This window comes from Lasiosphaeria miniovina (genome assembly GCF_030549165.1).
Source record: "Lasiosphaeria miniovina strain SMH2392-1A chromosome Unknown B0T26scaffold_1, whole genome shotgun sequence".
Lineage (NCBI taxonomy): Eukaryota > Fungi > Ascomycota > Sordariomycetes > Sordariales > Lasiosphaeriaceae > Lasiosphaeria > Lasiosphaeria miniovina.
Genome location: NW_026848220.1, coordinates 4,165,358 through 4,192,330, shown reverse-complemented (window position 1 = coordinate 4,192,330; position 26,973 = coordinate 4,165,358). Strand labels below are relative to the sequence as shown.

The 26,973-nt window shown below is 55.2% G+C and overlaps 8 protein-coding genes across 8 annotated transcripts; 4 read left to right on the top strand and 4 right to left on the bottom strand.

Moving 5' to 3' along the window:
* Positions 1–209: 209 nt before the first annotated feature.
* B0T26DRAFT_687357 (Alpha/Beta hydrolase protein) lies at positions 210–2,709 on the bottom strand. The gene is made up of 4 exons (XM_060440935.1): positions 2,041–2,709; positions 1,656–1,924; positions 787–1,479; positions 210–683 (listed from the first exon to the last, which is right to left on the bottom strand). Exons 1-4 carry the CDS (start codon positions 2,268–2,270, stop codon positions 517–519), a joined length of 1,359 nt encoding a protein of 452 aa, XP_060303036.1. The 5' UTR covers positions 2,271–2,709; the 3' UTR covers positions 210–516.
* B0T26DRAFT_57158 (uncharacterized protein) lies at positions 2,583–5,637 on the bottom strand. Its single transcript, XM_060435587.1, has 3 exons — positions 5,200–5,637; positions 3,551–5,131; positions 2,583–3,490 (listed from the first exon to the last, which is right to left on the bottom strand). The coding sequence occupies exons 1-3, from the start codon at positions 5,516–5,518 to the stop codon at positions 2,976–2,978; spliced, it is 2,415 nt and encodes an 804-aa protein (XP_060303035.1). The 5' UTR covers positions 5,519–5,637; the 3' UTR covers positions 2,583–2,975.
* Positions 5,638–9,547: 3,910 nt separating this feature from the next.
* B0T26DRAFT_760997 (uncharacterized protein) lies at positions 9,548–13,213 on the bottom strand (the record flags this gene model as incomplete). The annotated part of the gene is made up of 2 exons (XM_060446392.1): positions 12,282–13,213; positions 9,548–12,224 (listed from the first exon to the last, which is right to left on the bottom strand). The coding sequence occupies exons 1-2, from the start codon at positions 12,956–12,958 to the stop codon at positions 9,548–9,550; spliced, it is 3,354 nt and encodes a 1,117-aa protein (XP_060303034.1). The 5' UTR covers positions 12,959–13,213.
* A 3,015-nt stretch (positions 13,214–16,228) lies between these two features.
* B0T26DRAFT_56798 (transmembrane proteins 14C-domain-containing protein) lies at positions 16,229–17,088 on the top strand. The gene is made up of 3 exons (XM_060435586.1): positions 16,229–16,470; positions 16,524–16,641; positions 16,731–17,088. Exons 1-3 carry the CDS (start codon positions 16,351–16,353, stop codon positions 16,922–16,924), a joined length of 432 nt encoding a protein of 143 aa, XP_060303033.1. The 5' UTR covers positions 16,229–16,350; the 3' UTR covers positions 16,925–17,088.
* Positions 17,089–17,251: 163 nt separating this feature from the next.
* On the bottom strand, positions 17,252–17,549 carry B0T26DRAFT_736907 (cytochrome c oxidase biogenesis protein Cmc1-like protein; the record flags this gene model as incomplete). The annotated part of the gene is made up of 2 exons (XM_060443382.1): positions 17,252–17,460; positions 17,516–17,549. The coding sequence occupies 2 exons, from the start codon at positions 17,547–17,549 to the stop codon at positions 17,252–17,254; spliced, it is 243 nt and encodes an 80-aa protein (XP_060303032.1).
* A 325-nt stretch (positions 17,550–17,874) lies between these two features.
* Positions 17,875–18,541, top strand: B0T26DRAFT_670484 (Prefoldin beta-like protein; the record flags this gene model as incomplete). The annotated part of the gene is made up of 4 exons (XM_060439182.1): positions 17,875–17,911; positions 17,973–18,063; positions 18,232–18,424; positions 18,509–18,541. 4 exons carry the CDS (start codon positions 17,875–17,877, stop codon positions 18,539–18,541), a joined length of 354 nt encoding a protein of 117 aa, XP_060303031.1.
* A 3,523-nt stretch (positions 18,542–22,064) lies between these two features.
* Positions 22,065–23,131, top strand: B0T26DRAFT_736905 (histone-fold-containing protein; the record flags this gene model as incomplete). Its single annotated transcript, XM_060443381.1, has 4 exons — positions 22,065–22,224; positions 22,522–22,632; positions 22,703–22,830; positions 22,937–23,131. 4 exons carry the CDS (start codon positions 22,065–22,067, stop codon positions 23,129–23,131), a joined length of 594 nt encoding a protein of 197 aa, XP_060303030.1.
* A 1,032-nt stretch (positions 23,132–24,163) lies between these two features.
* Positions 24,164–26,654, top strand: B0T26DRAFT_634787 (RNA polymerase I-specific transcription initiation factor RRN3; the record flags this gene model as incomplete). Its single annotated transcript, XM_060436662.1, has 8 exons — positions 24,164–25,348; positions 25,424–25,521; positions 25,599–25,650; positions 25,706–25,848; positions 25,901–25,925; positions 26,020–26,172; positions 26,224–26,297; positions 26,378–26,654. 8 exons carry the CDS (start codon positions 24,164–24,166, stop codon positions 26,652–26,654), a joined length of 2,007 nt encoding a protein of 668 aa, XP_060303029.1.
* Between the last annotated feature and the right edge of the window lie 319 nt (positions 26,655–26,973).

Below are 26,973 nucleotides of genomic sequence, written 5' to 3'. Positions count from 1 at the left end.
CATGAGTAATCATGGCCCACTGGCGAATCCATTTCTATGGGTAGGTAGGTAGGTAGGTAGTATGCTCTGGCCTACCGTCAACTTGAGAAACGAGAAAGTCATTTTGCAGGCTTACCTCACTTCTTTCATTGATAGCGTGGACTCGCTCGTCCATTTATTTGCTCGGCCATGGTCTAAGACCCTCCTACTCGAACCGACTCTCTCTATGCAAAAAAAAAAAAAAAAAAAAAACGACAAGGATAAGTACGGCCACGGAATACGTATGATCTTATGTACAAGAACAGACAGCTAAGCATGTAATCGCTTTTATCATTTATTTTTATCTTCTCTCTCCATTGTAGCCGCTGCCGTGCTGTCCTTTTCGGACCCGCCAAAACTTGCATGACAGGCAGACAGGCAGACAGGCAGACAGGCAGGCAGGCCGAGTCGGTTAAGGTAGGTATTGTTCCTAATATGCACAGGGAAGAAAAGAGCCTTTCCCAAGGCACACGTACATCGAAGTACTGACTGACTGGCTTACACGCGCTTCCCCTGAGCCAAAAGGTCCGACACCTTGGGGGGCAGCACCAGCGTGCTGCGGTCGTTGCGGCGGTAAAAGTCGACGAGCGCCATGGCCGTCTTCTCGGGCAGGTCCTCGTGGATGAAGTGGCCGGCCTCGGGGAAGACCTGCAGCGCGTACTTGCCTGCGGCGGGTGGTTGGGTGTTAGCTTTGTTGTTTCGGCCGCTGAGGCAGGAGATACGATATAGAATAGAAGATGGATAAAGGAAAGAGGGAAAGAAACGCACCCTGCATCTGCCCAATCGTCAGTTCCGTGTCCAGCCGGTCGGTCCCGGCCAGCAGCAGCAGCTTGCCGCCGCGGCCCTCGAGGAACTTCTTGCTGAGGCCGAAGAACCAGTCCTCCCAGAAGGGCTGCGTGGCGGCGAGATTTGTGCGCCAGCGCCAGGGCTTCTTCCTGTGCTTGGCCGCCGCCGCCGCCAGCGCGACCATCATGGCCTCGCCGTCCCCGTCTCCATCTCCGTCCCCGTCGCCGCTACCACTACCCGCATCGCGACTCCTCACGCTCTGGCCAGCCGCCTCCTCCTCTGCAGCAGCAGCAGCAGCAGGCGTCTTGTCGACGAGCAAAGCCGGCACGCTAGTACGGGCCGAGACGGAGTTGCGGACGGTGCGGGAGCGGACGTGCCAGTCAATGCCGTCGCGCAGCGAGGCGAACCCCTGCGGCCGCGTCGACAGGTACGTCTGCATGCTCTGTAGGGCGTCCATGGCGGAGCCCTCGACGACGTCAAGCACGGCGTAGCCCAGCAGGTTGGTGCCGACGCCGCCGCTGCCGTTGCGCCGCGCCAGCTCCGTCACCACGGCCCCGCCCAGCGAGTGGCCCACCAGGATCACGGGCGGCAGCTCGCCCCATTTCATGGCCGCCTGCGTGAGCTCCACGACGCGCTGCAGGTCCGTGGCCAGCGTGTCGAGCCCGAGGTCTGGGACTTCGTCGTCGGGTGCCGTGGCGGGAGGGTGAGTAGAGGCGGGAGCAGTAGTGGTGGTGACGGTGGAAGGGGAGGGGGCAAAGTGGAAGACGAATCCGTGAGAGTGGTGGTTGTTATGGCGGTAGTAGTCGTCGTCGACCCGTGGCCCCGCGCATCGGGCGACAGGATGCCGGCACTGGGCAAGCGCTTGCGGATCTCGGCGCTCAGCACGGCGAAGGAGAGGCCCGAGGACCCGGCGCCGTGGTGCATGACAAACAGCGGGCCCTTGCCGCCGGCGGCAGGGGACGTGAGGTAGACGTGGTGCGTTATGGTGGCGGTAGTAGTGATGGCCGTGGTGCTATCCTCGCTGATGCGCGTGGCTGTCGTGGCGACGCTGGGGAGGAATAGCTCTCGCTCAAAGTACGTCGTCCAGGGGATGGGGTCGAGAGAGCGCCCGCCCGCGAACCTGCGCCCGCCGAGATGGGTTAGCATTGCTGTCGAGAGGATGACGGAGGCGGCGAAACATCAAAAAAAAAGTGAAAAGTGAAAAAATAAAAATAAAAATGAACCAAAAAAACATACCCCTGTGGACGGGCAAAAAGGGCGCGGCTGGGCGAGGGTATGACGGTGCCGGTTGAGGACATGGACGACGACGAGGCCGAGTCGTCGTCCTGAGGGGTCTGGGTCTGTGTGAGGGCGTGGTGAAAGTGAAAGGCGCGGTCCTCGTCGGCCTCGTCCAGTACCATGTTGGCCTCGCCGGCCATGGCACTGGAGATTCGTGCCTTTGCCCACTTCTTTTGGAGATGGCTCATGCCTGTTTACAAGTAATAGGTATGCCGTGGAGATGCGTCCGCCCTGCCCTGCCCTGCACTGCCCTGCCCTGCCCTAAGGGAGGAGCCTGCCGTGCCTGCTGTACCTGCTGTGCCGATGGTCGCGTGCTTCTGTAAAAACTGACGTTTAAGAAAGGCAAAACTCCTAATTAGCGAATATATCTCACAATGATTAACAGCTAAGTTCGGCGCAAGACATTGTTGTTCGTCAAGCGGTTGGGTTGCGGTGAGGGGTTGCAAGACGGGTGATAACAGAAGTGAGGTCATTCGTTGGCGTTGCCCTTTGACCCCCAGGCCTGGTAAGAATGGGCCGCACCCAGCAGACAATACAGTGGAATATCCGTAACCACTGTCACAAACTTACCTACAACTCATCTTAGCTCTAACTTAATCAGTTCAAGTTGCATTCCCAGTGTCTCTTGGTCTCTCTTATATGAGATTTGATTATTTGTCAAAGCTAACTATGCATAGTGTGGTATCATTTTAAACATAAACAACTCCCCCGCCTTCTCCAGACCGTTGTGCCGACCCCATGAAAATAGGCCATGTACAAAAAGAAAATAAATCGCCAAATATATACTGTCGGCCGAGCCTCCATGCAAATGCCCTCGTTTGCTTGTTTCTATACCGGATGAGGGGTAAGTGATAAAGAGAAATTATGCTTAATCGATGCGCCGCTCGCGCCGCTTAATAGCCACGGGGAGGCTGCCCTCCGTAAGGCCCACCACCGTAGCCGTATCCACCCCCGCCCCCGCCCCCGCCGTACTGGCGCGCCCCACCATAGCCGGTTTGCGCCGGGGGTCTGTACGGGCGGCTTGGCCCGCTGTAGTTGTTGTAACCAGCGGCACCCGCGTAACTGGTGCCGCCGCTCATATTTGGCAACGTGGGCTGCCGCGTGTCGGCTGATCCTGCGGGTGCTGTGTTGAGGAGGTTTTCTGTCGAGTTGAGAGGCGACACCGCCATTGGTGTTGCCGGTGTTATTGGCCGGTAGGCCCCGGAACGGGGCGCGAACAAAGATTTGGATGGCGGTTCGGCGTTGAGATACCGGTCAGGCGAGATGGAGCGAGCGGCCACTTCCTGGTTGTCGACACCGAAGCCCGGCTTGAGCGGCTCGGATGCTTCCGAATTTGCCGACTTTGAGCGGTCCAGCAACAAAGAGTTCCGCGCATCCAGAGGCGTGAGAGTGTCGCGTTGCATTTTCTCTGCAAAAGTACTCGGGTTAGTATCAAATAGCGGAAAAGACGTCGGGAATGTAAACATACCCATTTCCTTGCGGCGCTTGCGATGCGGGTTCTCCTTGCAGCAAGCAATGATGGCATTCCAGGCAATCAAGATGGCCAGGATTCCAGTCAGAGCCGACTGCACCGCAATAAGAACCACGCCGGTGATTGTCTGCGTCGTCTGCGCGATGCCAAACTGCTCGACAAACACCAGTATGCAAGCCACCGACAGCACGCGCACGACCTGGATGACGATGTTGATAACGTTGCTCGAGCGCCGTTCGTAAGGGCGACTCCAGAGGAGGAGGACCATCATGACAGCCTCAATGACGAGCTGGGCGATTGTCTGAACCATCCCGTGTCCATCGGCGGCCGCGAGGACACAGCCCTTGGCAAACATGTAGATGATGGTCGGTACGAAGATCCACCAGTAGTCTCGGCGGTACGACTCGTAGAACAGGCTGTACTTGACCCAGATGCTCTTGTCCTCGTATAGAGCACCAATATCGCCCTCCATCTTCTTGAGCTTGTGCGCCGTGTGCCAGATCTTGAAAGAGAAGAAGGCAAGGATACCGGTGAATAAGGCGAGGGTGACGCCAGCGAGCGTCTTGGCCGCCCAAGAGTCGCCCTTGGTAAACTGGAAGACGCAGTAGAGAACCCACACGCCGTAGAGAAGCAGGATCAAATTGGTGATGGCGCGGGCGATCGAGCCCCAGTAGTGCTTACGGAAGCCCGCCAGCCCCTTGGGGAAGCTGCCAAACAAGGCCCAGAATTCCAGGACGACTTTGACGAGCAAGATGCCAACTGCGATGGCCGCAATGACGATCGCAACGATCAAGAGCACTGTCATGAAGGTGTTGGCCGAGGGAATGCTGAGCTCCTGCACATAGCCCTCGATGCCGCTGACCGCAACTCGAACGCTTTCCCCGGTCCCAGTTTCCCCCTGGCCGGCGCCCGAGGTTTGATTGACACTCGACGTGATTTGTCTTGAAGCCAGCCGAGCGAACTCTTCGAACGCCCCCTTGACGCTCCTCGCCTGGAATGGTGACGACGATCCATCGGGGAAGACCAAGGTCGCATTCCTTAGAGACTGCACGCTGTTGTTCGTGAGGTTGCCTCCAGTCGAAGCACGGAAGCTGTCGATAGACTCTTGCATTCGAGTCCAGGGAATCAGGCCTGTCGAGAAGGCAAAGTTCTTGGAGAAGCTCCGGTAGACGTTTGGATAGTTTACCGACATCATGCCATTCATGGCCATGCCCTGAAACCATCCAAAGACCTCGGTAAACGTTGGACTTGGAGCCCCCGAGCCGCCAGCTGCTGTGCTTCCGGATGCCGCACCGCCGCCTCCCGCGAAGGCTGCGCCAGCGGCCGAAATACCCGTCATGATGAGGGCAGCTCCCGCAATACCGGCAGCTACGTACGAGACGGCGGGCAGGTTTGCCGTCTTGCCGTTGGATACCTGCGACTGGATGCATGCGACCTTCTCGCCAGTATCCTTAGATTGTAGCTGGAGGGTTGCGAATGCCGCGATATCTGGAACCTGAAAAGCGATCGAGGGAACCATGTTTGCATACTCCGGCGGGATGGCTTGGACACCCTGCGCCGCAAAGCTGCCAGCGGGGACTGAAGAAAATGGTCAGCTAAATCTTATCGTGGGTGGCCAAGACCTTGTTGCCGGTTATGTTGCTTACCAGGACAAAGCTGTTCCACGAATGTAGACTTCTCGCAGGGGTCGAATGCATTGGAGTAGATGTTTTGCCCATATGCTGTGACGTTGAGGATAGCCGTTACATTTTGCACCCTCGTACTTGTCCCTGCCACGTTGAAGACGATTGTTTTGTTGTCATTGTTGTAGCTGATGTCGGCCTTTTGCACCGTGATGTTCGTGTCGCTGCCGCAGCTGCTGAAGCCCACCGTCTGGAGGATATCGGCACCCAAAACACCGTTCGCCAAAAGTGCCCCGGCTAACAGGACCTTGAGGAGCCGCCCTTTGAGGCATAATGTCGCCATTCCACCCGATTTCCTTCGGGGTTTCGGCACCAAGGCCGTGAAGTTGAGATCGGTATATGCTGGATTGGACAGGTCGGTCGATCCAACTGTTTGTTGACTCGTCCTGTAATTGGCCGTTCGCCAGACGATCTGTCCTAGCCAGCTTCTATACCAATGCTTCCATAGGAAGTTTCCTTGGGGTTGACCCTTTGTTCCTCGATGTGTTGTCAAAGACTCGGCAACTCCCGGCTCAAGCTCTATGTTCACTAGACATGAAGATAAAATAGTTGGATGCCGTTTTCGGGTAGAGCTGAGAAAACAGCGGGCGAGGCGAAGAGAAGAAGAGACAATCAACGTCTTTGTATCAAAGCGGCCGAGGGTCAACCTGGAAGAAGCGAAGGGGGCGGAGTGGGCAAAAAGCTGCCGCTCGGCAAAAACACCAGCTGAACTCTTCCGAGTTTAGACGACAAAAAGCCAGAAGTTGAAGCAAGGGAGAATCAAGAAGAGGACGAAGAATGTGGTAGAAAGGACCAGGGGCCTAGATAAGGGAGGCACTGGGATCAAGAAAGGGAAAGGAAGGAGTAGAGAAGGGACCCAGCGGGTATGTGAAACCAAGCCGAGTTGACGATGCCAGCGCGTGGCGGAGTTAGATGGAGGGGTGTGGCCCCGAGGAGCTGGGCCATGCTGGGGCAAAAAAGACGGGCCCGAAAAAAGAAAGAAAAAATTAGTTGACTGCGTGGATCCGAGTAGCGTGGTCGGTCCTTGACGAACAAAGGGACAGGACAGGACAGATGGAAAAGCAGTGCAAACCTAGCCACGCATGTTCGTATCGGCAGCCACCATCTGGCGAATAGCAAGATGGCGCCCAGCAGCCCGCGACCCGCCAAGCAGGGTTGCTTGGCCGAGAGCGATCTCCAGGCCAGTCCCACCCAGCAGCACGCAGAAGCAGTGGCTCGTGTTCGACGCAGAAGGAGGCCGTTGACGGGAGGAGGCTGCTGGCCCGTCGTCTGACGTCCGTCCTTGGTCTGGCCAGCCGTCCCTCCCACGCCCCTCCACCCCACCCTCCCTCGGCTCCGCCCCCTTGTCGGCTTCCCCATCGAGGTGCTCGTCAAAAAGTTGGGCGCGCAAGGAATGGCCTGGCCAGCACGGGCATCTGAAACGGGGGGTAGCTGACCTGTCTGCCCTCAACCCACCCGCGCTCCTCTTTTGGGCGGTTCTGGCGCTGGCCTTTGGGCTGCCGATTGGCTGAGAGCGTCCCGACAGGTTGCGGCGGCGCCACGGGGGGCTCTTCTCTCGACGACTGTGAAACTGGAGACGACGAGCGTTTCTGTCGGTGTCATTGTCGGCGTCAACAAAAACAGTCGCAGAAGAAAGCCACCGAGTCTGTGTCTATGTCCGTGTGCACGCGTGCGCGCGCGAAAAGGAAGGGGGGAAAAGGCGCCACAGCAGGACATTTGAATACTTGGGTGCTGGGCAGCCGTCGTCTGAACAAAATAAAAGGCGGGCAGGCAAATTCGCCGCCCCACGACAGTCAATGCCGCTCAAAAACCTACAGTAGAGGGTAATCCCCCGACCCCCTGAGCACCGCTGGGAAACCTTAAATGTGCCTCTGCCTGGCAGTTGAACTTGAAGCTTACCTGTAATAAAGTGGGTTGTGCCTGCTGCTGCTCAACTCCCAAAGTTAAGGTGGAAGGAGTTGCCGCCTTCCTTCCTCAAGGCACGGCCAGTTCTAAGGCGCGATCTAGTCGGGTGCAGTGCTGCAATAATACCCCCATCCTCCTCCTAGATCCCGACAGCAAACTTTGGTCGACTCTCCATGATGGATCGCCGGCATCCGCGTGCCTGGATTGGGCTTGCGCCCGCCCCCCAGGTCGCGAGGCGCCAAGTGCATCAGGTTTGACGCATCATCGACCAGGGGTCGGCAACTCTGGTTGGTAGTATCCGTAGCAGCAAGCAAGCAAGCAAGGAAAGTAATCCATGGATACGAGGCATTCACGCAGGTGCCAGCAATATCTGCCTTACCTACTCCTACTCTCTGTATCCTCAACAGCTACCATACCTACCCTGGCTACCTACCCCAAGCTTGTATGCACATACATAACCTTGGGCAGAACGCGTCAGCTTGAATTAACTTGTTCTACTACTACGGACAGTTCTAGTATTAGGTCTAGAAGCGAGTGCGAAAAAGAATTGTTGGTTTTCTGTGCACCGGTAAGCTCCCTGAGGTTCTGCAGCTATTGAAACATGACGATATTTTCTTCTTTTTGTGTGTGGAGATGAGAATCCTCCGCAACGAGCTCAGTGGGGAAAGTCTGTTCCTGTGCCTCACAGTCGTAGTCGTCGTCGTCGTCGTCGTCGTCGTCGTCATTGTCCTTCCCTTCTTGGCTCCTCTCTCGAGTCGCCTTTTCACCTTGTCAAAGCAATATTCCTACTTACTAGTTTGAGCACCTGGAGTTATGCTGTCACTTCCCAGCAACAGAAGTAACATAGCCGTTGGTGGTTTTACCCTTTGGTCGCTTAACTCAATCACCGAGTCACCTTACCTTCCCGGCAGGCTATTGATGTGCAACCCCCCATGGGATACGATCTCATTCATCTCATAGCCACAGTTAGAAGGGGCCGTGCCTGGATAATCATCCGCTATGCATTCCTTGGTACCTTGCATTATTTCTGCGGGCGAGACCTGACTCCCAAAAGGGCTCTCTACCAAGTCCATGTCCAGATACACAAAAGCGCGGATAAATATTGTGAACCTACTTTGCCTCTGCTTGGCTTTTCCATGGCCTTGCCACGAATATAAATCTCCGAAGGTACCTAAATCTTAACAACATATAGCCTGTTGAGTGATCATACAAGGGCCGTCTAATTGCCGCCAACATGCCCCCTCCCATCTCCCCATCGAAATCCAGGTTGCTTACAGTTCAGACCTAGGACAGGTCAGATCGACTTGATGATATAACGAGCTGCTTCCTGTGCGACCGCGTCTCGGCCGGGTGCGCTAGTATATCACACAACTATGCGTTGCCACTTTTAGCAAACACGGCTTCTCCGTACGAGGGGCTGCAAAACAGCCAGCCCATTGAATATGATGATCCTTTGTTTTTCGGACGGCCCGTCTGCGATGTGATGTCGACTTGGCCATTCAAGGAGCAGCCGGCCAGCCGTCCGGCCCGGTCCCGCTCCGTTGAGCCCTCTATCTATATCCATATATGCACAGCTCTCCCACCGAGCCACATTTATTGTACAGCCACACCACATAAACTTACCCATGTACTCCGTACTACCCCTTTCTTTTCTGTGTCTGCTCATCCTACTCTTTCGGGCATACGTTCCCGAGATAGCAGATTTTGCGGCGAGCACAGCGCAGGTTCTCAATCATAAAGTTTTTATCATTTATTTTTGCAACACGCGTCACCGTCCCGGAAAGACGCTGTGAGAAAACCAGCAGCCCGTATCGTTCATACCCATGCTTGACATGTGTGAACCAACCATGCAGCGTCAGGCAAAGTAAGCATCATAACCCCCCTTTGGACTCTACCCCGATAGCCCCGAAAACTTGCCCGCCGCCCTACCCCCCAAGGAGTTGATACTCGTGGTCGTCATGTGGGAATCAGCAACATGTGTTCCCCCCTGAAGAAAAACCCAGGCAATGATAGAAGATTGGAAAGAACCAAGCGAAGAAGAGGAAGAAATGGTCCACAGTATCCAACATCGTAGAGAGAAAGAAGAAAAAAGGAATAGACCTGCAGATTACCCCGGGATTCTCCCACACTCCCGGCCACGGTGTTGAATACAAGGATGACAACCTTCCATCCAGCAGACGAAAAGGACCTGAAACATGCAAAAAGAAGTCAAGAAAGAAGAAGACAAAAAAAGAAGACAAATGAACGAAGAATTTTGGGTATATGACTTCTCTTGTAGAACCAAACCGTGCTTGGGTACATAGGCCCCCGAAATAATGCGTAGTAATGACCCTGGCTTAAGCAAGCCACTTATAGCTGGGCAGAACCACACACACACCCATACGGATAATTTAAACACGACGAGTGATTATTGCTGGTAGAACCCCGACTGCCCTTGATGTGGCGAGTGAGAGAAGGGAGACACAGACCCGTGCGGCGTGTATTGGTCCGGGCCGGCGCTGCGCGGGTCCATCATGTGGCCGCCGTACTGCATCTGGACGGTGTTGGGATCGGATAGCCCCAGCGCGTTCATATTCACCATGGCAGGGAATGGCTCGAGATCTGGTGCGACCGAGCTGTACTGGTTGGGCGCTCCAATGTACGTCGTCGTCACAGGAAGGTTGGCGTACGCCTGAGTGTCGAGATTCGCATATCCGTGGGTGACAGGGTGATGGGCAATGTTTGCCATACTCAGCGGTGTCGGGCCGCCCATACCGACCGAGACGTCGTAACCACTGCCGTAAATAGGTGACTGGAAGCCAGGAGGAACGATGGGCTGGTACCCGTACGTTTGTTGTGCTGGGGCTGCGTTTGGATAGGCTAGTAAGCCTCCGGGCTGGTGGCTTAGCGGCGTGTGGGACATGTTCGCCGACGATGGGTCGTAGGACCGCGGCTCCTGCTTAGTGGCAAAGATGGTAGGGAACGGCCGGGGCGGAGGGTCTTGAACAGGGCTGATGATGGTGTCGGCCTCGAGGTCTTTACGGGCAACTAGTTTAAGGATGGGCAGGCTAATCTGCTCCATATGCTTTGCCAAGTGAACTGTCAACTTCTTCCAGGTCGGGAACGTCTTGGCGCAGAACCGGCAGGGCTCGTCATGAGGTGAAGCCCGTGTCTCTTCGTGGCACTGCTCCACCTTCTGCCAGGTCGGATCCATGCCGCCAGCACGCTTAATGGCGGCTTTTGTCTTCACCTTGGGCTCGGGAAACTTGTGTTCGCGCACGAGGTGCTGGAGGAAGTTGTCGCGACGATAACACACGTGGCGGCAGTCCTCGTAATCGCACGTCCACCATTCAAGGTGCCGGTGGCCTTCGTTCTCGTGGCGAACCCAGTCGGCTTTTCTTTTGAAAATCTTGGGATCTCGGCAACGGTCCCAGGTACATGTGAATGGTTGGACGTCTTCGTGTACGTGCTTGGTCCAGTCGGACGGTTTCTGGAATTTCTTGGCCTGGAAGCACAGCTGACATTCGAATTCAGCCGGCAGGGTGCTCGTGGGTGGCATGGGAATGTCGATAGGGAAGCTGTCCGGATTGATAGCGCCTTCCAGCGGTGTAATGTCCCCATCTGAGCCATCGTACCGTGCTGACATCGGATCCAGCCCACGCGCATCCCCCTTGGAGTCGAGAACATTTGCGCTGCCGCCCAGTGCAATACACATAGCCCCACACGGACAGTTCTTGGCCGCCGTACACTGCAGGTGTTTTACCCTTGAATTGAGGAGGCTCTTATACCGCACGATTTGCTGGTGCGCGATACGGTCGACTAGATAGTTGTTCGTGGTGGCTAGGAGAGGATTCAATTTCAAGACGTGTTGCTGGAATCCAGCAAAGTTTGGCGTGATGTCGTGCATTGTCTTGTCAGCCTCCTGCTTGATGTCCATGTCGTCCAGGTCGTCGTCGTCATCATCCTCGTCGTCGGGTTCCGCCATGTTGGCAGGGGCTTTCGCCAGATTTGCCACTGGAGGGCCGCCACTTTTCTTCCACATATCGGCAATACTTGAGGTTTGGTTCTTGGTAAGATCCGACTTGCTGCGGATGCGGTTTAGAGGCTTCCTCACACCGAGGGAGAAACCGCTCGGGCTTTTAGGCGACGTTATGGGAGTTGCGCTGATGGAGCCACTCCGGGCGTGGGTAGTGCCAATCGATGCTATGTTGCTTCCCATGGCTATGAATGCCGTGTTGATGCTCGGTACTCCTTGTTTCTTGCCCCTGCCGGGTGACGGACTCGGAGGTGCGAGCCTGGACTGCTCGCGCTCTGGGGAAGAGTCTGTGTCGCGCGAGGCGGCATCATCGTTGTCGCCGCGGCTTCGCTTATTCCGGGAGCCGCTCGGTTTCCTGACAAGGCCTCGAAGCTCCTTGAAAATGCTAGGCCGCCGCGTGTCTCCTCGGCTAAGCGATAACTTCTTTAAGAAGTTACCACTAGTGACGCCATCAATGTCCGCAACACTCGGCAGACTACGACGGCGTGTTCCCCAAGTTGCTGCTCTCGAGACGAACGAAGCATTATCGCGGCACATCTTCTCGAACTTCTCGATCGCGGCCTGTGACGTCTCCGGTTGGTAGCGAGAAGACCCCGACTTGAAGATGGAGAAAGTCAGGGGTGCATCTGCCCAGTTGCGGTTCTGCCGCATAATTTCCACATCTTGCTCCGTCAACATACCTCCAGACTCGACATAATAGGTCTGGCCTGGGACTGGGTTGTTTTCTGTCTCGTCTCCAAGCTCAATCTCCCGCAGAGGTACGTTGTCGTCGCCATCAATTGGCTGGAGAGATGGTTGCTCATGAACGGGGATACCCGTGTGGGAGCGCGCACCTGTAGGCAGGGGCCGGGACCTAGCCAACCATTCGTCGACTTCATGATTCCGGTCATTCAGCTCCCGCTGGGCAGTCAGTTCGTTCAGACTCGGCACCTCGGTTGCAGGGCGACTATCCGGGCCCAGGCCACGCTGCCCAGTAGCACGGTCCGCCATCCAGGTTCCCGTGTTGTCACGAGCAGGGGCGAATGGGGAAGACGTAGGCTGCGGTTCGTGAGAGACAGTTTCATCCGCACTGAGATCTGGGAATGTAGAGGCGTGCTGGTCGGTATCCAACGCGTAAGGGACCAACAGGTGGTCTTTTCCGTACATAGAAACCGTAACTCGGGGGCTGTGGGCAGGCATGATGGCCGCAGCCGGCGCGAGACCGTCGTCGCTCGACTTTCCACTGCCGCTAGTCTGCGGGGTTAGCTGGTATCCAGGTTGCGGGCTCTCCGCCGAGATGGAGGACTGGTTGGTGAGAATGGACAGCTCCTGGGTCGGGACAAATTCCCGACTCAGCTCGGCGAAGATGGCCCGGTCTCCCTTTTGCTCGGGAGAGCTTGTGTGTAACGAGGGGGTCTTGTCGGGGCTCAGTGGGAGGTAGGCAGCACCTTGGTGGCCGACCAGTAGCTCATCGTTTCCCAGGGGGAACTCGTCGTCCAGAAAGGACGGAGAGCCTTCCTCGTTGAAGTTGACACCGAAGAAGGGGTCGCCGGCCTCGCTATATTCGCTTGACTGGTAGTGGATACTGAGCGGGGTGGAGTCGGCAGGCGTCTGCTGGGAGCTGTTGAGGGCGGGCGAGCCCGAATTGCTCCTGATCTGGGGCGAGAAGGTCGACAGGTGACCAGTAATGAGGGGGGTGGAAGGTTGGATATAATATTGCTGGCCGTCCTGGGGTGGGAGGTTGTGGGGCTCGCCAGTCCGTTCTCGCTGGGTCGCGGTGTTGTCGGCGACTGACGACGGGTATAGCGTGTAAGTGGAAGACATGGTTGCCAGAGGAAGGGCTCAAGTGGCTCTGCCTGTGTATATATTTGCACCAGGTGGGGATCGTCCCAGGGAAATGGAAGACGCAGGGTTGCGCGCGCCGCTTCCGAACACCTCTCTGGATGCGCAACTAGGCGACCACCATGGCCGGTGCGGCTGCGCGAGGGGTAATGGAAATGGAAATCAAGAAGCAGCGCCGTCAACGGACTGCTAGCAACAACCACCTCTTGCTGTCAAGTTCTCGCTCCGAAACAAAGTTGCAGCAGGAAGACGAGCCAGGAGTTTGATCAGCCAGACGATATTCAGACCTGATCTGGGGTGAAGAGATGAAAGAGCAGGGTGGTCTCTGGCCGCCGCAGAGAGGTCGGCAGCCTGATGCATGCGGGTGGTGGTGGGCTGCGATGGAAAATTGGGGGCGAGGCGCAGAGACGGCTTCCTATTCCGAGCCAGGGCTGGCTGGGCTGGGCTGGGCCTAAGGTAGTGCGCCGAGCGCTTACAAGGTTCATGGACAGAATGGCACGGAGGGGGACCGCAGCCTGGGGGTAGCAGTCAACAGCCTTAAAGCTCTGGGCCAGCAGTCAAAGCATTCATTGGAATTGGATTGACATGACGGTCGACTCCATCCTTGACGTTCCTCTCCGCGGGCACAGCTCCTTTCCTGTCTGTCCTGAGCGGTCACTGTAGACTTGGGAATCATAGACTGTATTCGCGTGACTGGTGGTGGGTGCAGGAAGCTAAGGTAGGGAGTTGGCTGGCGAAGCAACCTGTGATACCGAAACTGCAACAATACCACTTGGGAGCCGTCAGCTGCTATCGCGAGGGCGGCTTTCCGGTCGCAAACCGAGACAGCTTTCTTCGTATCTCTCTCCATCTGTCTTCTCGTCTCTCTGTTTGCCTTTCTCTCCAGGTCGAGAGGATTGGTAGACGCCGAGCATGAGATGACGGTGTTTTCCTGCCTCTCCGCACAAGCCACAACCGAAAACCAGTAATTCCGCCCCCCAATGTGGCAGAAGTTGTATCGATAATGCCCTCAATTGCGCAAAGCCCCGTACAGCATGGACAACCAGCGCCTCGGTGCGGTATATTTGCTAGCCTCGGGGGGAGCAGCCGTTAAGGAGCTGTGGGGTATTCCCGGCGGCGTCCTTAACTGGTCAAGGGCCGACTCTGACAGCGGGACTCAGGTCCATCTGCTGGCTGATGAGATTGCGACTCTTTGCCATCCCTGCACGCGAGGCGCGAGAGGGGTCTGGGTCGGTGCGAGCCACTTCAATTGGCGCCTGGGGCGCAAGAATGGCTCGTGGGCTCGTGGGAATGGCGGTGCGCTTTCTGTCTTACTGGCCTGAGTGGGCAGAACCGCGGGCAGAATCGAGCCCCCGCGCCGATATGACATTCGACCCCGAGCTCCGGCTCCAGAGTGCCACGAGGCGTTCTTGGGTTGGAATAAGGCGCATTTTCACAGCCCCCGGTTCGTTAATCAGCACGTCAACCGTATCCATCCGACCCGTCGGTGAGGGTTGACCATTCACGGCCCAAGGCATTTTTCCCATGCTGGACAGCGACATCAAACTCGATCGGCTGGTCCTGTTTGTGGATGTTTGTAGGGGGAGTTACACCGAAGATCGAGTTCCGATTCATCTTGTTTAACAAACAACGCTGGCACTGAACTGGCAGGAACGAATTTCTAGAATTTGGCTCGAGCACTGTTTCCCACCTCGTGCCTAACGCTCCCGCCCAATTTTTGTCCTTTCCGGGTGGTTCCTTCCTGTCAAACCACATAACCTTGCCTACTCCCCGAACTTTGAGGGAACACAAGATGGAAGGTGCGGATATTCCCGGTGAAAGAGAAATGCGTTCTCTCAAGCTCCAAAATAATGTGGTTCTCGCTCCCATCAGTAGCATCAATGATCGCTCGATGGCAGCCAATCCAATCTAGAACACGGAGGAGAAAGCTTGGACGACTTCTCGAAGCGGTCGAGCTTCTGATGGCGCAGCCGCCTGTTTGCACCCACTCGATGGCGCACTGCAGGACCGGCACGGCACCAGCACTGCCACATTATTCGGCAGGACTGCAGCGGGTTGGCTAGAGTTCCCGGCCGCCGCAAATGCGATTTATTGAATTTCAATACATATCGCCAAACTGGGACTCATAGACATGCGAGCAGTAAATCATGACGTGGTATGTTGGTTGGTTGGATGGAATAGAATTTTCGTTGCCCAAGACTCGACTTCGGAAAGGTGACTTCCCTTCCCTACAACTGTCTGTTGTCGGGTATTCTAACATTCCAAAATACACGTTTTATCCCGGGGCGCGGTATGGTGAGTCCTTGTGCTCCATGCGCAGACAACTATCGATCTTACGACGTAGCTAGGATCTCCGCTGGTTTGCTGGTTGAATATTGCTTGCAATTGTCCACCCCCAGACCGGCCAATGTACCCGCCAACTCTTGTGTAGAAGAGTGCCCACATGGCTCCTCAAGTAAAAAGCTGCGCATATCGAAGGATTGTCCGCAATCAGGGGCCGCTCAAAGGGACCTGTTGGGTTCCTTGGCCGGCAATGCCCGAGCCCCCAAGGGCCTATTAATCCCTACATTTAATCGTGTCCGAGTCTTTCACGATCCTACCGAGTCTTGAGGATAATCTCGTGTATTCTGTCCCTGGTCGTGATATGTTTCGCATCACATCACCTCAGAACTTCACCAACGGCTTTCCCTGAGGCACCACACACAAAATGCCTACTTCCAGCTCGGGACATGGTTAAGTTGTTGTCACTTGCTCAGTCCCTCAGAAAGAAAGCTGTGGCTGGTTCAGGCTTGGCTGTCCCTTTGCCCTGTTGACGCCGCAGGCCAACATACCAGGAGTCTCGTGTAATTCATTAGTCACTCGGGAACATCTAATATACCTACCGCGCGGCTCAGGGCAATGCTCTGTTATATTCACCAAGTTATTCGCACGTGGCTTCAGACGCAAGATTCTGCCCGTGTTGCCATAAACAAGGATATATACTCTGGCCACTTCTAAACTGGCAATACTATCCACGCCGCCTTCAAACGTCCCAAGCCATATTCGGGGATCCTCTTTTAAACCAGACTGAGGTGTGCACAGACTTGGCGGTAGCGGGTGACTTGACGAACGGAGAGGTCGGCAAATCATCGATATCGAGGATATGTTGGGTTTAGAATAGTAATGCTTTCTGCGCTTCAGTGTAAACCAAGGAAGGTGGTCGCGGGTGTCAAAATTGCCTCCTGAATGACACAAAAATTCGAGGGTGTTGATGTCAATGTCCCGGAGCCTGTCTGCTTCACTGGCTTAAACGGCACATATACGGAGTAATGCAATGGTTGACCAACTAGCCCCACATTTCCATACGTCGGGTCCCCGCGCTGAGCTTCGGACGAATGATGAAATGCGGGACCTCGGTTCCGCTTACCTCGAGGTCCGAGAGCTCTAAACAACAACGAACAGCAAGGCATCAAAAGGACAACACCAACACAGCAGTTAACCACACACTCAATATGGTAACGGGCCCTAAGGCATGGCTTGGAATTATTCTTAGCTAACACCTCGAAAGGGCCTAGAATTCCCTTCGTACGTTCTCGCGGCGTTGACGGCGACGGGCGGAATTATTGGTTTCGCTCGGACAAAGAGCGTACCAAGCATTGTTGCTGGGTGCGCGGTTGGCCTTCTCTGTAGGTTTCTTATGCGCTTCTTCTCCTTCTCTGGGCGGCGTACAGCGACGACGGCTTGAAATTGACGAGTTCTAATTCGACTTGGTCAGATGGGCTCGGCGGCTATCGCCAACAGAACAACCAGCCCTACGGCGTCGAACTAAGTCTTCTGGCGTCTGTCGTCCTCGGCGGCTCTTCAATCCCCCGCGCCATCCGACTCCGCAAGCCGGTTCCCATCTTGTTGTCCGTGCTTGCTTCCTTCGGCTTGCTTACTTTCGGCAATGAGTTCCGCCGTACTCTGTAGACGGGCCAAGAGTCGGGGATAGCTGGATGACACGAACTGAGAGAGGACAGAAAATGCCATAATGTACAACATGTCTAATGCTGCGAGTTTTGCCTTGCCTCTAGCCACCTTGTTATACAGTAATGCCGACTCTTGGGGCTGGTCGTGCAGTGACGACTCGTGATCGTGATTCCCTCGCGTGCGTGCGCTGCACGAAACTCTCTTGTAGGCCGCCTTGACGATTAGCGACGATCAACGCCCACATGCTAGTATTTGAGCATCAAAGCCGAGGTATTATGAGGAGACCGTGAAAATGGATGCGGGGTGGTGTTTGCGGCGTGGTTTTGATCAGGAGGTCTCGTCGATTTCTTTCCATAGCTGCCGCACCCGATCCTTCCTGCTTTGGACCTCGTTTCGGTTCGCCGTCTGGTTCTTGAAACGCTCGGCTTTGAGGCATTTGGTGAGGTTATCCTTCTGGCTGGTGCACATCCCTATGGCTTTCCACATGAATCCTCTGGCGTGACATTCCTCGAGCGCGACCATGACCTCTTCGCACCCTAGAAGCAGGGTTAGAAACGATTTGGTGAAGGGAGCAGAAAATGGACCGCTTGCCAGTGTTGTCTTTAGTGTGGAGGTGAGGATGCATCTTGAGGTGATTCTCTCGCGCTCTGTAGGGGACCAGGTAGCTTGAATGGGCGATGGGGGTTTTGTCGAAGAGGGTCGAAAAGGCGAAGTCCGTCGCGTCAGCCAGAAACGCCTAGGAACTTCTCCACCAGTCGGCCAAACTTTTTCAGGCGGCCAAAGCGAGAAGCTTGGACCACCTGCCTCTAGTGACTGCTTTCCTGATTCCCCCACCAATTGCATTGGCTCTGATCAACCCAAGACTACATCTTTTCTCCCATCAACTGCCGTTTCTTGATTTTTAAACGACTGTCTCTTCTTCTCTAAGTTAATAAAAGAAACGCATCGCCATGGCGTCGCCACAAGTCTCGGCTAAGAGGCAGCAAGGTACATCCGCCGTTCCGCAAGCAAACCCTGGAAGCTAGTGCCTGACCTGACGCTGCAGCAGATTTACAGGTGCAATATACCACTTACAAAAACACACTTCAGGCGCTTGCGCAGAAAATCGGCGATGTCGAGCAAGAGTCTGAGGAGCACAAGTAAGTTACAAAACAAGGTGGTGCAAACTGGACCGCCGGCTCGCACCCCTTTAACTTCCCGCTCATCCCCTCCCCCGGCTTTCCTCCGCTGTCACGGCATATTTCACACCGCTTGCTGCCTTGCTTGGCCTGCTCTCACCGCTCATCCCCTTACTTGGTCCGATACAGACTCGTCCTTGACACCCTAGGGCCGCTTCCGGGGGACCGCAAATGCTTCCGCATGATAAATGGCGTACTAGTGGAGAGGACCGTCACGGATGTGATCCCGGCTCTCGAGACAAACGCAGAGGGCCTCAAGAACGTCCTCGAGGACCTGGTTAAGCAGTACAAGTCCAAGCAGGAGGAGCTTGAGAAGTGGAAGGTATGCCGTGTCAACGCAGTCCCTTGACCCTCCTTTTCCTTTCTTGGATCCTACCCGCAATGTCTGATCTAACCTCCTCTGCAGAAGAAGAACAACGTCCAAGTGGTTCAGTCATAGTAACATGAGAAACCCCACTATACTCAGAGCTCTCCATGACCTAAGGGAGAATCTGCATGGCAAAAGAAATGTCCCGCCCGAGTGCCATGTCATCAACCTGAGTGTGGTGTCAACGTGTATAGTCCGTGCGGATCACGATATGGAAAAGCGGCGCAAATACTCAAAGCGCCTCGAGTGATGACGTTCTTCTCTCTCTGTTTCCCACCCATGTCTTCAAGTTCTAGCCGCACAAGGAAGGCGGCCGATAAACTAGCGAGCTAGCCTAGGAAATCGAGACCCTGTGCGGCCGCCCACGCTCTAAAGAATCCGTACATACGGAATACTATGTACACGAACACGAAATAAACTTGGATGTAGGGAGGAAGCTGTAGCCGTCTCCCAGCCAAGGCGGGCGACAGCCTTAAAAAGGAGATTTCGTGGCTATGGCCCGAGATGGTGTTGATGAGTTGTACATACAAAACAAAATAAATTCATGTTTGTTGTCCAAACCAGCTGCAGCCAAGCGGCATGGAGGTCGCGATGCCCAACTAGCACGCCGGAAACACCGGTCGAAGCAGTTGGGCCGCGATTGGACTATGCATCTGTGTCTGTTGTTAACGAGAAGGTGTGGCCATGGCGGGTGGGGGTTTGCCAGCCAGCTTCAGCCTTCCACCCCCTCGGTCGGATTCTCGTCTCGCCAGAGATGCGAAATACTTCTTTACGTATGCAAGACATCTTTATTTATTTGCCTCAACTCGACCTGTGATACACCAACGCCCTTGCACACTTTCTGGCGAGTTGATCTCATCACTGCATGGTACATGAGATATCTGTATGATACCTCGCAGGCTAGAGGTGGAAGGAGAGAGACTTCCGTTGCACTAGCCGTGCGTCTCCTCCGCAATGGTTGGGCGAGCTGCGGCCCTATGGAAATGGATGGGTTTGAGGCGATGGCGCCTAACGTTCTCCGCATTCGCCGATAAACCAATGAGCTAACCCTGTGGGCATTTCCTCCCAATGGCGTCGACGAGCCGGCTGTAAATTTTACTATTGGGCACAAAATCAAACTCGCGACACCACTCATCACCTCACCTTGTCTCACAGCCGTGTCTCTCGAGCCGACCGAGATTTGTTTTCCAGCCAGTCACCACAACTCTTTTCCGAGACCCCTCCAGGGCCCAGCCTTTCACCCCAAACGCCGTCATGGTCTCATCAGGCTCGTCCCGTCAGCCTTCCTGTTCCTGCCCTACGTGTTTGGACATGACAGCCATTGTCGAATCATCTGCCAGATTCCCCCTCCATAACCGGCAATCACCCTTGGGTTGCCTAGCAGCACAGGAATAAGCTCGCGCGGCTCTAGTTCACAACGTCTCGGGTTTGCCAGGTTAGGAGGATACTCCGTACTGGCTGCTTTGAATATAATTGGCATTGCCCAATGCAGAGAGAATCAATACAGGATCCGGCCCCTTTCCTCAAATTGGTCAAGGCCTGCGGAAACAAAAAAAATCCCTTTCACCGCTCTTGACGGGAAAGCTCAGAAGGGTGAGAAGAGGAGTACCAGCACCAGCCGGTGTCTGCGTTGCAGCAGGAAAGAAAAGAATAGGCATGCAGCGTTGCATGGTACATGGACCACAGTGTGTGGCCGGCTTACTCACATTGACTGGAGATGCATCGTCTAATGCATGGTGTCGATGTCGAGAAAATTTTGCTATTCTTTCTATTCTCCCTTCAGCCTAAGGGAAATATGCCGAGGGGCAGAGCAGGAGGGTGGGTGTGTGAACTTTTACGCCACATTGATTCCTTGTTCATGGCGGGGGACTGAGCGACTTCTCTGATCTACTACAATTCGCCGGCGCCTTGCTCAATGGCTTGTACAGGAGAGTCAAACCAAAGACTAGTAAAAGAAGATGTACGCCTACACCATCGAGTCTGTTGAGCAAAACGCTGAGGCGCCGCAACCAGAGGCAATTGAGTTTGGAGCTGTCATGATGGCAACTGAGCTCTCTGAAACGGGCCAGTGACAAAAGGTAAGGTAGGCGGTACCCGGCGATATGGAGAAAAGAGGCGGTGGGGAGCGGGGCCGCCAAGTAGACGCTACTTGGGCCCTGGCAAGAGCTATTGATCACCGCTTCGTGGGCTTGGCGATGGAGCTTGTTGTCATGGTGCTGGACGAGCTTGGGCTGGTAGTGGGCGGGCCGGCGGGGTGTGGATTGGGAGTGCCCCATTTGATTCCAAGACCCGCTTCACCCGCATTCTCTTTTCACCCGACTTCTTTCCCACTGCACAACCCCACGTCTGCAGCCCTCTCGCATCAGTTTTCCATGCATCGCAGACCCCAAGACAAGGACAAGGTTCAAGGCCAGCTCAGACACCACCCACTCAGAAGTTGCAGCAGAAGACTAAGGTAGTCAACGTGGACTCGGGGCCAAGGGGAAACAGCCCAGTTTGTTTGCAACCTAGCCTGCCCAAGGTACGTACGTGTAGGTGGCCAGGCGCATTGCATGGCGCGCGCGCACGCGCCGACTGCATCTCGTCCCATCGCATCCATCGCTGGGCTCTGGCTCTGGCCTGGCTCCGCCGTCGCCCTCACCGTCACCGTCACCGTCACGCCCTCACCCTCGCACCCGCACCCGTACCTGTACCGCGGGCAAGCGCTGCTCTCTGACGCGACTCTGCAGACATCCCACGAGGCACAGGCACGCAATCAGGCCGTGGCAGCACAGCTAATCTCTCTGCTCCCAGCCCTCTCCCCGCGCGGCCGACTCTGGACGAACCTGCTCTGTGCCTGCCGCACCTAGCCAACCACTTACTACCATCGAAGCCGCCGTTTGGTGTAACGGCGACGACCCGTGAGCAGCAGCACAGAGACACGCGCGCGCCGGCCGACACCTGTCGTCGAACCCGGCCCACGGAGTAGCTACAGCTGGTCGCTCCCGCGGACCACTCGTCTTCCTGGACCGCCAGACAAAACAACCTGCAGCAGGGCGCGATCCGGCAGCGGGCGTACAGAACGCTAGGCCAAGAGGCTACCTTACCTACCCGCCTACCTTAACCTGCCTGCCTACCTGCCTGCCTACCTGGTACATACGGTACCAACTCTTAGTAGGACCCGCAGCACACGTATCAGGCCTCGTCTCTGCTGCGCTCGGCGTGCCCTTCGGGCTCACACTGCCAGACTCGGGCTTCTACCCATCGTCCATCGCCACCCCTTGCCTCCTCCACACCCCTCACGCCACCCCACCTCTCTCCCATATACACCCCCCCCTTTCCTACCCGTACCCGTACGTCGCCAGCCACAGCTAGGCTTCGTCACGGCCTAAAGATCAGGCAGGGAAACCGGTAGAACGTAATCCTGGGACGCGGAGAAGTGACGCTTGACGCAGGCTCTCTGCAGTTCTAGGCCGCCAGGGAGGAAAAAGCAAAGTCTGAAGCCTGACCACCCTTGCAACGTGTCCAACGACACATCGCAGTCTCCATCCCGGCTGTGTAAGCTAGTAGTCCAAGGAATTTACAAGAAGCCAGCAGCCGCTGCAGGTAGCCAAATATGTCCGACTCCCCCCAATCCAATACGAAGGAGGTCGAACAAGGTGCACCGTCACCCGAAGACGACGCACAAATGAACGACCCCCAGGACCCACACTCGACCGCGCTCGCCTATGAGTTCGAGGTAAAAGAACAGGACCGGTGGTTGCCCATAGCCAATGGTACGTCGTGTGTCTCTCCGTTGCCCTTTTGCTTGGTTCGCCATGATTCGCGTACGCTTGGTGTGGTATTTCGGCCGTTGAAGCCGACGTCCTGCGCTTGCATGCCGGTGAAGACACCACTCGCGCAGACTGGCGTCGCCCCTCCTCTGCCTCTCCCAACAGCCGCGCATCCTCCCGAGCCCATGTCTCGCGATTCGCCATCCAAGTCGCCAGAAGCGCAAGCCGCTTCCTCCTCCTCCTCCGCCAAGAACGATAGGTACGATGGATGTGATGCTAACATCCGCAACTTTGCGCCAGTTGCCCGTATCATGAAGAACGCGTTGCCCGATAACGCCAAGATTGCAAAAGAAGCAAAAGAATGCATGCAAGAATGCGTTAGCGAGTTCATTTCCTTCATTACAAGCGAAGGTAAGTCTAGCCTGGCGGCGGCAGAGCCGCATTCTTGATGGATCCTAGATATCTGACCTATCACACACAGCCTCTGAGAAGTGCCATCAAGAGAAGAGGAAAACTGTCAATGGCGAGGATATACTCTTTGCCATGACTTCTCTCGGATTCGAGAATTACTCCGAGGCACTGAAAATCTATCTCGCCAAATATCGTGAGGTAGGTCGATTCTCTTCCCCCTACCTCCCTCACCAGATCCCGCACCCACGCGTGTATCGTATCTTCTGTTTAATATCTCTAACAGACCCTGACTAACGTACAACAGCAGCAGTCCCAGTCGAACAGGGGCGAGAACCAACAGAACCGACCCAACAGCCAAGGATACGGTGCGGCCGGCGGTTCGAACCCAGGGCCCAGCGCCTTCCCCGGTGGCGACCTCGGCGGCCAACCAGAAGGCGGAGAAGGCTACAACATGTACAGCGCTCAACCAGGCCACAACGGCGCAGGTGGCGAGTATTAAGGCGGCTCGGCTCTCCTTTTGGAGACTTAGCCAGCCTCTTAGCAACATCCACTTAGCTACCTTCGCGCGTGTATAATTACAGATTTAGCCTTTTGCTCCGGCCCTAGCCAGTTCGTCAAAGGACGGGAACTGTGCCAGCTAGGCCAAAGGAGCTTACGGAGTGGTTTGGGGCATGAGGGCAATGGAAACCGGGGGAATAGGAGGCAAAGGATTCAAAACATTTAGTAGAGATTGGCTGACATTGTATTTTGTTATTTCCTATTGGGGGAGAGTGCCCCTCGGTCATCTCACAAGAGTGATCAACTTCGGCAGCAATTTTAGGTTTAGCTTTTTTTTTTGGCTTTAAGGTGATGCAGACCGGAAGCCTGACGTTCCTCGGCGATGGGCATCTCTACATAGGTATATAATTGTAGATATCGTTGTCCACCCTTCCGCTTTTGACGTTGTCCGTGCTTCGCGACGCCACTTGGCGTTTATTTGCGGTTAGAGGGTAAGGTAGGTATCGCGGGTCGTGATTTTAGCAATATCTAACATATAGCGTGTCTAGCGGTTCATGAGGCAAGCTCGGCAGTAATTTGAGTTGTTTATAGCACTACTTTGTACATGCGAGGTTCTAAGCCATCGGTTGTTCTCATTATTGAAACTAGCTGCCGACCGCTCACCGCTTTCCTAATCGGGTCCCGCCAGCCCACAGGTGCCGAAGTGCACGTGCCCCACAGGCGGGGAAGGTCCCTGATTTTCCAAAATATTTTTCATCTGCCAGTAGGAAAGGTGGGCACCCGAGGCCAGTTGGGGTCGGAGAAACTCTTGAGTTTGGGCATGGATGCAAGCGCCAGCGAAAAGTAACGTTGTCGCAAATTTCCAACAGCGCGACAACAACGACGATTATGTCTAGCGGAATGCCTACCTTTTATATTCCCTCGCCGTTAAATATCTAGCGCTTCTCAAGAAGACAGCGCCACGGCCCACCGCTCCGCCCGCCCGAGGGACGACGCACCCCTCATCAGGGCAACGGGCGAAACAGCCGCCCCCATGACAACCATCACCCCCTCCACGCGTAGGAGCCGGGCGCCCGTGACCGCTGCTGCCGGTTCCTCGGCCATCAAGCCCATTTTACGCAAAACTGTCTCGGTCCTCGGCACGCGATCTCGACCCGACGACGACGATAGCGACGAGCTTGCGAGCCCAACGAAAAAGAGGAAGACGGTCGTCTTCAATGAGAGTCTCAACGTGGTGAGAGACATTGGCAACAAGTCGCTCGGCGATGCGAAGCGGGAGGTGAGGCAGGCGCTCGACGGACATAGCCGTGGGGACGACGAGGATTACGACAATCTGAAGGATCTCTTCGCCCCGAGCCACAAGCAGCACTCGCCTCCCGAGGAGGTGGAAGACGAGACGAAGCAGCAGGAGCTGGTAGTCTACGTCATCGCCCTGACAAGCCATGTCCCCCTGCTTGGCAGGTCGTGTGCCGGTCTTGCCAGGAGCATTCTCCGGTGCTCGTGGCTCGAAAGGGACGACGATTTCTCGCGGGCTTATATCCAGCTCCTAGCGGCGCTCTCGTCTGTCCAGGGCTCCTTCTTCACGCAGATCCTCTCCATGATGGTCGACAAATTCGCAGACGCCCAGACATGCTCTAACAAGGGCTCGTCTGTGCCCGGGTTTCCGCCCGTGCAAGCTGAGACCAAGAAAGACCGACTCCATCTCGGCCTGAGATACCTCCTTGAGCTTTTCCCCGACGGGCGCCACATCATTATAGACCTCGTGTCGGCCAAGTTTCCTTATACTGAGGATTCAAAGGCCGTTCACGTGGAATACATCAACCACCTACTCCGGCTTAAGACGGACAGACCCGAGCTGGAAAGGGATATCATGGAGCTGATTCTTTCGCGGCTCGTCAAACTTGACATGGAAATGACGTTGGACCTTGAAAATGACGACGACGAGACCACCAAGGCGGTGCTCCGACAGCTGGAATCGTCGGATGCTAAGAGCGACGACGGAGAAGATAGTGATGCCGATTCAGTTGTGAGTGACCAAGAAGGTGACGACGAGCAGACGAGGCGCGTGGACATGATCAAGAGCAAGCTCGAGACGATGGACGCCATCATGGACTTGATGTTTGCTATATATACTCCAGTATTCGAGAATCCTGAGACTCCTGAAGCTCAAGAGGCTTTCCACGATTTACTGAGCGACTTTTCAAATGTCATACTTCCGGTATGTTTTGAAAAAATCCCACGGATTAAATATCTCTACCTTCCCTCCAAGCTTGCTAATCTTCTTTTGCACCAGCATTTCAAATCTCGGCACACGCAGTATTTGCTCTTCAAATTCGCCATGAAATCACGCCTATTCATGGAGACGTTCACCGGAACCCTTTTTAACATCGCGTAAGTTGTTTTAAACGGGAACCGAGCATCGGGGATGGCTAGAGACAGGACCCGAGACAATGCTGACTTGTCACCAGATTTGAGTCAAAAAGACCGCCGATTGTCAAACAAGCAGCGGTTGCTTATTTGGTGAGTTATCTTGCCACATCGGCAGTGCGTTTCGGGACGCTAACGAACATCCCAGGCGAGTTTCACTGCAAGAGGCGCGAAACTGGAGAGCGACCTGGTGCAAAAGATTGTCCAGACATTTCTATACTACATCGATAACTTCCGGGTCACTCATACCAGCTGTCGCGGCCCAGATGTACGGCGCTATGGCCAGTATTAGTAGGTTCCGGCGTTCCAGTTTATGTGGTGACAAGTACTGACCATGACGCAGTGCGTACTTCCAAGGCCTACTTTACGTAAGTGGTTGCACGGCCCTGGAGGTCGACTCATCACCACTATCCTGGTTTCTCCTAGTACCAGCAGCACGCCAGCTAACCTTGTGCCCTCTAGATCTTCTGCTTCCGCTGGCGAGACCTGATCGACCGTGACCTGGTCCCGGCTAGTCTCGACTGGGACGATCCTGCGTCGTTCATTGGGCAAGACTTGCCCTGGATGGCCGGCTTGAGATCTAAGATGCAAGCTAATATTGCCTCCAAGCTCAATGTGAGTTCGGTTCTCCTCTCCCAGCCTGGACACTTGCTGACCTTATCCCAGCCCCTCAAGTGCTGCTCGCCGGTAATTGTTGACGAGTTCGCGAGATTATCTCATCACCTCGGACTCATATATATGTACGTCTCTCCACGTGTGGGTGGGGATTGAGTCCCCCGTTTTCTGTATCACCGGCATCTTTGCTCACAGCGTCAAACAGATATCCACAAATTGAGAAGAACAAGAACGTGCAGCTGTCTCAATTCTCTACCGGCAGCTATGCCACAGGCGGGGCTCTTCGCGACTCGGGTTTCGAGTTTGATAACGAGAAGTGGACCCATCTGGAGGCTTGCTTTCCGTTTGACCCTTTCCAGCTACCCGTTGCCAAGCGTTGGCTCGATTTGCAGAACAACTACGTGTCTTGGCAACCCATGGCAGTGCTTAGCATGGGAAGCGACGATGAAGACAGCGAGAGCGATCCGGACGAGGGCGATTGACGGAAATAGGCACGACATGGAGGAGAGATTCAGGCGCAGCTTAGGACGATGAGACGCATCACAGAGAGAGATGCAATTTCAAGACATGATTGGGGCCCATTTTGGCGGCGTCAAACGATATGGCTGAGGTAACGGGAAGGGGATGGATTTGAATCATTGAATCGATTACGGATTACCGATGCAATCTTGGGCCTATGGGAAACACTTTTTTTCTTTGGCATTTGCGACAGTGGCAAAGCATGACAGGGGCGTTTCTAGCGTTGGGCACGAGGACTTGGTGAGGGCTACATAAGTACTCAGTAGGCACGGCTCAATCGCC